Source organism: Coloeus monedula (genome assembly GCF_965178545.1).
Source record: "Coloeus monedula genome assembly, chromosome: 33".
NCBI classification, from domain to species: Eukaryota; Metazoa; Chordata; class Aves; order Passeriformes; family Corvidae; genus Coloeus; species Coloeus monedula.
In genome coordinates, this window is record NC_138813.1 from 2,452,472 (window position 1) to 2,461,842 (window position 9,371).

The 9,371-nt window shown below is 69.9% G+C and overlaps 1 protein-coding gene across 1 annotated transcript; it reads left to right on the plus strand.

Annotated features, from left to right (window-relative positions):
- The first annotated feature begins 5,795 nt into the window (after window positions 1-5,795).
- Window positions 5,796-9,138, plus strand: IRF2BP1 (interferon regulatory factor 2 binding protein 1). The gene is made up of 2 exons (XM_082299610.1): window positions 5,796-5,838; window positions 7,048-9,138. Exon 2 carries the CDS (start codon window positions 7,099-7,101, stop codon window positions 8,653-8,655), a length of 1,557 nt encoding a protein of 518 aa, XP_082155736.1. The 5' UTR covers window positions 5,796-5,838; window positions 7,048-7,098; the 3' UTR covers window positions 8,656-9,138.
- The last annotated feature ends 233 nt before the right edge of the window (window positions 9,139-9,371 follow it).

A 9,371-nucleotide genomic window follows, 5' to 3' on the forward strand; every position in this document is an offset into this window, starting at 1 on the left:
GGGGAGGGGTCCCTGAATTTGGGGAGGGGTCTGCGAGGGCTTCAGAAGAGCCTGAAGGGGATTTTGGGGGCATTTTGGGGGGGTTTTGAGGGGTTTGGGGGGGTCTCTAAACGGGCAGAGAGGTTTGGGGTGGGGGTTTGGGTGGGGTCCCTACATTTGGGGAGGGGTCCCCGAATTTGGGGAGGGGTCCCTGAATTTGGGGAGGGGTCTGAGAGGGCTTCAGAAGAGCCTGGAGGGGATTTTGGGGGGGTTTTGGGGGGGTTTTGAGGGGTTTGGGGGGGTCTCTAAACGGGCAGAGAGGTTTGGGGTGGGGTTTTGGGGGGGGTCCCTAAATTTGGGGAGGGGTCCCTGAATTTGGGGAGGGGTCTGAGAGGGCTTCAGAAGAGCCTGGAGGGGATTTTGGGGGGATTTTGGGGGGGTTTTGGGGGGGTTTTGAGGGGCTCGGGGGGGTCTCTAAACGGGCAGAGAGGTTTGGGGGTGGGGTTTTGGGGGGGGTCCCTAAATTTGGGGAGGGGTCCCTGAATTTGGGGAGGGGTCCCTGAATTTGGGGAGGGGTCTGAGAGGGCTTCAGAAGAGCCTGGAGGGGATTTGGGGGGGGTTTTGGGGGGGTTTTGAGGGGTTTGGGGGGGTCTCTAAACGGGCAGAGAGGTTTGGGGTGGGGTTTTGGGGGGGGTCCCTAAATTTGGGGAGGGGTCCCTGAATTTGGGGAGGGGTCTGGGAGGGCTTGAGAAAAGCCTGGAGGGGATTTTGGGGGCATTTTGGGGGGGTTTTGAGGGGTTTGGGGGGGTCTCTAAACGGGCAGAGAGGTTTGGGGTAGGTCCCTAAATTTGGGGGGGGGGTCCCCGAATTTGGGGAGGGGTCCCCGAATTTGGGGAGGGGTCCCGGCTGACCCGCGGCCGCCCGCGCCGCCCGCACGCGCTCCTGCAGGAACTCCAGGTAGCCCAGAACGTTCTGCAGCACCTGCACCTGCCGGGGGGGGAGCGGGGGGGACACCGCGGCGACACCGGCGCCTGTCACCTCCCCCACCCCCGGTGTCACCGTGTCCCCCCCCCGGTGTCACCTCCCCCACCCCCGGTGTCACCGTGTCCCCCCCCGGTGTCACCCCCCCCACCCCCGGTGTCACCGTGTCCCCCCCAGTGTCACCCCCCCCACCCCCGGTGTCACCGTGTCCCCCCCGGTGTCACCTCCCCCACCCCCGGTGTCACCGTGTCCCCCCCCCGGTGTCACCTCCCCCACCCCCGGTGTCACCTCCCCCCCCCATTCACCCCGGTGTCACCGTGTCCCCCCCCCGGTGTCACCTCCCCCATCCCCGGTGTCACCTCACCCCCCATTCACCCCGATGTCCCCATGCCCCCCCGGTGTCCCCCCGTACCTCGGAGTGTCCCCCCCGGTGTCCCCATGTCCCCCCCGATGTCCCCCCCGGTGTCCCTCTGTCTCTCCCGGTGTCCCCATGTCCCTCCCTCGGTGTCCCCATGACCCCCCGGTGTCCCCCTTTCCCCCCCGATGTCCCCCCGGTGTCCCCCTGTCCCTCCCGGTGTCCCCCCGATGTCCCCCCCATTCACCCCGGTGTCCCCATGTCCCTCCCGGTGTCCCCATGTCCCCCTCGGTGTCCCCATTCACCCCTTGTCCCTCCCGGTGTCCCTCCCGGTGTCCCCTTGTCCCTCCCGGTGTCCCCTTGTCCCCCCCGGTGTCCCCATGTCCCTCCCGGTGTCCCCATTCACCCCGATGTCCCCCCGGTGTCCCCCCCGGTGTCCCCATGTCCTCCCGGTGTCCCCCCCGATGTCCCCCCCGATGTCCCCTTGTCCCCCCCGGTGTCCCCATGTCCCCCCCGGTGTCCCCATTCACCCCGATGTCCCTCCCGGTGTCCCCATGTCCTCCCGGTGTCCCCCCCGATGTCCCCCCCGATGTCCCTCCCGGTGTCCCCCCCGGTGTCCCCATGTCCCCCCCGGTGTCCCCATTCACCCCTTGTCCCTCCCGGTGTCCCCCCCCGGTGTCCCCTTGTCCCTCCCGGTGTCCCCATGTCCCCCCGGTGTCCCCCCCGGTGTCCCCTTGTCCCTCCCGGTGTCCCCATGTCCCCCCGGTGTCCCCCCCGGTGTCCCCTTGTCCCTCCCGGTGTCCCCATTCACCCCGATGTCCCCCCGGTGTCCCCCCCGGTGTCCCCCCCGGTGTCCCCTTGTCCCCCCCGGTGTCCCCATGTCCCCCCCGGTGTCCCCATTCACCCCGATGTCCCCCCGGTGTCCCCCCCCGGTGTCCCCCCGTACCTCGGAGTGTCCCCCGCCCCCGCCGCGGGGCCACGGCACCATCTGGGCCAGCTCGGGCAGCAGCGAGCGCCAGTCCCGGGGGGACCTGCGGGGACAGCGGGGGGACAGCGGGGACAGCGGGGTCACCGGGGGGACCTGCGGGGACAGCGGGGGGACAGCGGGGGGACAGCGGGGTCACCGGGGGGACAGCGGGGACAGCGGGGACAGCGGGGACAGCGGGGGGACAGCGGGGGACAGCGGGGTCACCGGGGGGACAGCGGGGTCACCGGGGGGGTCGGTCCCGGGGGTGACATCGGGGGGACAGCGGGGGGACAGTGGGGACAGCGGAGTCACCGGGGGAGGGTGGGACATGGGGGGGACATCGGGATCACCGGAGGGGTCATCAGGGAGTGGGGACACCGGGGGGACACCGGGGGGATATTGGGGGACACTGGGGGACATTGGGGGACACTGGGGGACATTGGGGGACACTGGGGGGACACTGGAGGACACTGGGGACACTGGGGGTCACTGGGGGGACATTGGGGACACACTGGGGGTCACTGGGGGACACTGGGGGACACTGGGGGACATTGGGGGACACTGGGGACACTGGGGGTCACTGGGGGGACATTGGGGGACACTGGGGGTCACTGGGGGACACTGGGGGACACTGGGGGACATTGGGGGACACTGGGGACACTGGGGGTCACTGGGGGGACATTGGGGGACACTGGGGACACTGGGGGACACTGGGGGACACTGGGGGACACTGGGGACACTGGGGGTCACTGGGGGGACATTGGGGACACACTGGGGGTCACTGGGGGACACTGGGGGACACTGGGGGACATTGGGGGACACTGGGGACACTGGGGGTCACTGGGGGGACATTGGGGGACACTGGGGGTCACTGGGGGACATTGGGGACACTGGGGGACATTGGGGGACACTGGGGACACTGGGGGTCACTGGGGGGACACTGGGGACACTGGGGACACTGGGGGACACTGGGGGACATTGGGGGGACACTGGGGGACACTGGGGGACACTGGGGGACACACTGGGGGACACTGGGGGACACCGGGGGGACATTGGGGGACACCGGGGGACATTGGGGGACACTGGGGGGACACTGGGGGGACACTGGGGACACTGGGGGACACTGGGGGACACACTGGGGGGACACTGGAGGACACTGGGGACACTGGGGACACTGGGGGGACACACTGGGGGGACACTGGAGGACACTGGAGGACACTGGGGGACACTGGGGGACACTGGGGGGGCACTGGGGGTCACTGGGGGACACTGGGGGTCACTGGGGGACATTGGGGGACACTGGGGGGACACCGGGGGACATTGGGGGACACTGGGGGACACACTGGGGGACACTGGGGGGGTGACAGGCGTGTGACAGCCGCGTCCCCTCCCCCTCACCGGTGCCACTCTCCGGGGCTGCCGCAGGTCGGGGGCTCCATCCTGGGGGGGTCCCGACCCCTTTTTTGGGGGTGGGGGGGCGTCCTGACCCCTTTTTTTGGGGTGCGGGGGGGGGGCGGGGGTCCTGATCCCTTTTTTTGGGGGTGCGGGGGGGGGTCCTGATCCCTTTTTTTGGGGGGTGGGGGGGATCCCGAACCTGGAATTAAATCCAAGACCCCACAGATCCCAACCCCAGAAGGAGCTGGGGGGGCGGGGGGATCCCAGGCCTTTGGGGGGGGGGTGGGGGTCCCAATTTTGGGGTGGGGGTCCCAGTTTTGGGGTGGGGGTCCCAATTTTGGGGAGAGGGTCCCAGTTTTGGGGCCATTCCCAGGCCTTGGAATTGGGGTGGCCCCAGGCCCAGGAGGATCCAAGGGGGGGATCCCAGGCCCTGGGGGGGTTTTGGGGGCTCCCATTTTTGGGGTGGGGGTCCCAATTTTGGGGTGGGGGTCCCAGTTTGGGGGGGGGGTCCCAGTTTTGGGGTGGGGGTCCCAATTTTGGGGGGGGGTCCCCAATTTTGGGGGGGGGGTCCCAATTTTGGGGCCATTTCCAGGCCTTGGAATTGGGGTGGGCCCAGGCCCTGGAGGATCCAGGGGGGGATCCCAGGCCCAGGGGGGTTTTGGGGGCTCCCAGTTTTGGGGTGGGGGTCCCAGTTTTGGGGGGGGGGTCCCAGTTTTGGGGGGGGGGTCCCAATTTTGGGGAGAGGGTCCCAGTTTTGGGGCCATTCCCAGGCCTTGGAATTGGGGTGGGCCCAGGCCCAGGAGGATCCAAGGGGGGATCCCAGGCCCTGGGGGGGTTTTGGGGGTCCCAGTTTTGGGGTGGGGGTCCCAGTTTTGGGGTGGGGGTCCCAATTTTGGGGTGGGGGTCCCAGTTTTGGGGGGGGGGGTCCCAATTTTGGGGAGAGGGTCCCAGTTTTGGGGCCATTCCCAGGCCTTGGAATTGGGGTGGGCCCAGGCCCAGGAGGATCCAAGGGGGGATCCCAGGCCCTGAGGGGGTTTTTGGGGGTTCCAATTTTGGGATGAGGCTCCCAGTTTTCGGGTGGGGGGTCCCAATTTTGGGGTGGGGGTCCCATTTTTGGGGTGGGGGTCCCAATTTTGGGGTGGGATCCCATTTTTGGGGTGGGGGTCCCAATTCTGGGGAGGGGGTCCCATTTTTGGGGAGGGGGTCCCAATTTTGGGGCCATTCCCAGGCCTTGGAGGTGTTTTTGGAGCTCCCAATTTTGGGGTGGGGATCCCAATTTTGGGGAGGGGTCCCGGGGCTCCCCCCCCCCCGCACCTCGCTGCCCGCGGCTCGCGTGGGGGCGTGGCCAACAGGAGTGGGCGTGGCCAAGCGGAAGAATCTGCGCCGCTGATTGGACGAGACTCCGAATGGGGAGGGGCTTCGGCCGTACCATGTGCGGGGGCGGGCGGGGGGGGGGGGGGAGACACGTAGAGGGACCCCCGGGAGGGGACAAAGGACACCGGAGGGGGGAACGGGGACACCGGGGAGGGGACGGGGACACCGGGGAGGACACGAGGAGTGAGGGACAGACTCCGGGGAAGGGGTGGACAAAGCAGCCCCCGTGTCCCCTCCCCCCGTGTTCGCGTGGGAACATCGTGGATATGTCCCGCTCCAGCCGTATCTGTGCGAAGGGAATCGGGAACGGGCTCCGGAACGGGATCCCGGTGGATTCTGGCTGCACCCGCGAGAGGGGATTGGGATTGGGAACGGGAAAAGGATGGGGAATGGCGACGGGAACGGGACCCTGCTGCATTCACCGCGCTCCAGCCGCATCCCCGAGCGGCCGCGGGGGTTGGGAATGGGGATGGGATCCTGCTGGATCCATCCTTTGAGGGTGGGGTCCAGATGGGGGCTGGGGGCTTAATTTGGGGGGGGGGGGGGGAAGAAAGGTACCCAACCCCCCCCCCCGGGGGGCTCGCGGCAGGAGGAGCCCGTGGGGGCGGGGTCATCCGAGGCCACGCCCATATGAGTGACGTAATCATGTCGGTGTCGTGCGTGGCCACGCCCCCACGCCGTGCGTGGCCACGCCCCCGCGCCGTGCGCGGGCTGTCCCCCCGCGCATGCGCAGTGTCAGTCCCGCCCCTCCCGTCCCGCCGCTGCCGCGGCCCCTCTGAGGCGGCCGGTTCGTAACGGGGCTTTGAGGAAGGGGGGAGCGGGAAAAGGGGGGGCTGTAGGGAGGGGAGGGTCTTTGAGGAGGGGTTTGTGGTGTTGGTGGGGGTCCCCTGAGGGGTGGTGCCGTGCTGAGGTGGGGGGGGTCAGGGGTAAGGGGGGGGGGCTTGAAGGGTCCTTGTGCTGAGGGAGGGGTCCCTTTGCTGAGGGGGAGGTTGCTGATGGGGGGGGGTTTCTGTGGGGTCTCTTCTCTGAGGGGGATCCCTGAGGGGTCCCTGTGTTGAGGGAGGCGGTTCCTGAGAGGTCCCCGTGTTCTGAGGGTGTCCCTGAGGGGTCTCTGTTCTGAGGGCGGTCCCTGAGGGTCCCAGTGCTGAGGAGGGAGGGGTCCCTGAGGGGTCCCAGTGCTGAGGACGAGGGAGGGGTCCCTGAGGGTCCCATGGGTCCCAGTGCTGAGGAGGGGGGGGTCGAGTCCCTGAGGGGTCCCAGTGCTGAGGAGGGAGGGGTCCCTGAGGGGTCACTGTTCTGAGGGGGGTCCCTGAGGGGTCCCTGAGGGTCCCAGTGCTGAGGAGGGGGGGGGTCGCGTCCCTGAGGGGTCCCAGTGCTGAGGAGGGGGTGGGGTCCCTGAAGGGTCCTTGAGGGTCCCAGTGCTGCGGAGGGGTCCCTGAGGGGTCCCTGAGGGTCCCAGTGCTGTGGGGGAGGTCCCTGAGGGGTCCTTGAGGGTCCCAGTGCTGAGGAGGGGTCCCTGAGGGGTCCCTGTTCTGACTGGGGTCCCTCAGGGGTCCCAGTGCTGTGGGGGAGGTCCCTGAGGGTCCCAGTGCTGAGGAGGAGGGGTCGAGTCCCTGAGGGGTCCCAGTGCTGAGGAGGGAGGGGTCCCTGAAGGGTCCTTTAGGGTCCCAGTGCTGAGGAGGGGTCCCTGAGGGGTCCCTGAGGGTCCCAGTGCTGAGGACGAGGGGGGTGTTGGGTCCCTGAGGGGTCCCCAGGGGGTTCCCCGTGTGGTCCCAGTGCTGAGGAGGGTGGGAGGTTCCTGAGGGGTCCCTGAGGGTCCCAGTGCTGAGGACGAGGAGGGGGTCCCTGAGGGGTCCCTGAGGGTCCCAGTGCTGAGGACGAGGGGGGTGTTGGGTCCCTGAGGGGTCCCCAGGGGGTTCCCCGTGTGGTCCCAGCGCTCCAGGGCGCGTCCCCTCCCTCCCCGCCCGCTCGCTGACCGCTCGGTGTCCCCCCCCAGCCCGGTGTGCCCGGTGTGCCCGGTGTGCCCGGTGTGCCCGGCGGCGGGGCCATGGCGTGGCGGCGGCAGTGGTGTCACCTGTGCGAGCTGCCCAAGCCGCCCTGGGCCGTGGTGTGGGATTTCAGCGAGGCCGTGTGCCGCGGCTGCGTCAACTTCGAGGGCGCCGGCCGCATCGAGCCGCTGCTGGCGGCCGCCCGCCGCCTGCGGGGCCACCACCACGAGGTCGCCGCCGCGCTGGGGCTACCGCCGACACCTCCCCGGGATGTCCTGGAGGGCACCGAGCGCCGCCACCGCGATGCCACTGCGGTGCCACCACCGTCATCCCAGGACGTGTCCCCGGGCGTCCCCATGGAGCTGAGCGAGGCTTTGTGCGGCCGTGCCACCCTGGAGAGCACCGAGCGCCGGCCACGGCTGCACCACCACCAGCACCACCACGACACCGCGCTGGCCCCGGGCATCCCGGCGGGGCTGAGCGAGGCTTTGTGCGGCCGTGCCACCCTGGAGAACACCGAGCGCCGGCCACGGCTCCACCACCACGACACCGCGCTGGCACTGAGCGTCCCGGCGGGGCTGAGCGAGGCTTTGTGCGGCCGTGCCACCCTGGAGAACACCGAGCGCCGGCCACGGCTCCACCACCACGACACCGCGCTGGCACTGAGCGTCCCGGCGGGGCTGAGCGAGGCTTTGTGCGGCCGTGCCACCCTGGAGAGCACCGAGCGCCGGCCGCGCCGCCAGCACCACCAGCACCACCACGACACCGCGCTGGCGCTGAGCGTCCCGGCGGGGCTGAGCGCGGCGCTCCGCGGGCGAGCCGAGGCGTGGCCGGGCAAGCCGCGGGCGGTGCGGGAGCGGCTGTCGGTGCTGGCCGGCTGCGCGCCGTTCGCCGTGCGCTTCCGCAAGGACCACGCGCTGGTGGGCAGGGTGCTGGCTTTCGACGCCGCCCCCCGCGCCGGCCAGGGCGACTTCGAGCTGCGGCTGTTCGCCGAGTACCCCTGCGGCTCCGGCAGCGTGTACGGCGTGCTGGGGCTGGCGCGGAGGATGTTCCAGGACTGCCTGCGGACTCCGGGCAAGGCTATCTCTTCGGGGTACAAGTACCTGGAGTACGAGAAGCGCCAGGGCAGCGGCGACTGGAGGCTGCTGGGTGAACTTTTCACCGAGGCCGTGCGCTTCTTCCGCCACCCGCCCGCTCCCGAGGCGTTGCCGCAGCAGCAGCAGCAGCAGCAGCAGCAGCGGCACCTCCCCAGCGTGGCCGTGCCGCCTCCTCCTCCTCCTCTTCCTCCTCCTCCTCCTCCTCCTCCTCCGCGGCGTCGGCGCAAAGCATCCCCGGAGCCGCGGGTGCTGGCGGCCGAGGCGCTGAGCTGCGGCCGGTGCCGGCGGCTGCTGGAGGACACGCACTTCGTGCAGTGCCCGGCCGTGCCCGAGCACCGCTTCTGCTTCCCGTGCGCCCGCCGAGCCATCCGCGCCCGCGGCGCCGGAGCCGCCGTGCACTGTCCGAGCGGCGGCCGCTGCCCGCTGGCCGGCTCCGGCCTGCCCTGGGCGTTCATGCAGGGAGAGATCGCCGCCATCCTGGCCGGGGATGTGAGGGTCAAGCGGGAGAGGGATCCCTGAGGAGGATGGGCAGCTCGGGGTCTGCCTTCCCCTACACCCCACGGCTGGTTTGGGGGGACGGTCCGGTGTCCCCCGGTGTCCTCCCTCCACCACGGGTGGTTTGGGGGGACGGTCCGGTGTCCTCCCTCCACCACGGGTGGTTTGGGGGGACGGTCCGGTGTCCCCGGTGTCCTCCCTCCACCACGGGTGGTTTGGGGGTTCTGTCCGGTGTCCCCCAGTGTCCTTCCGGTGTCCCCCTCTGCCCACGGGTGGTTTGGGGGTTCTGTCCGGTGTCCCCGGTGTCCATCCCCACCATGGGTGGTTTGGGGGTTCTGTCCGGTGTCCCCCGGTGTCCATCCCCACCACGGGTGGTTTGGGGGTTCTGTCCGGTGTCCCCGGTGTCCATCCCCCCCACGGGTGGTTTGGGTGGACAGTCCGGTGTCCCCCGGTGTCCATCCCCCCCACGGGTGGTTTGGGTGGACAGTCCGGTGTCCCCCGGTGTCCCCCGGTGTCCTCCCTCCACCACGGGTGGTTTGGGTGGACAGTCCGGTGTCCCCCGGTGTCCATCCCCCCACCACGGGTGGTTTGGGTGGACAGTCCGGTGTCCCCCGGTGTCCATCCCCCCACCACGGGTGGTTTGGGTGGACAGTCCGGTGTCCCCCGGTGTCCCCCTCTGCCCACGGGTGGTTTGGGTGGACGGTCCGGTGTCCCCCCGGTGTCCCCGGTGTCCATTCCCC

Excerpts from the sequence above, each read along its gene's own strand:
- IRF2BP1 (XM_082299610.1), top strand. The coding sequence starts at position 7,099 with ATGGCGTGGCGGCGGCAGTGGTGTCACCTGTGCGAGCTGCCCAAGCCG.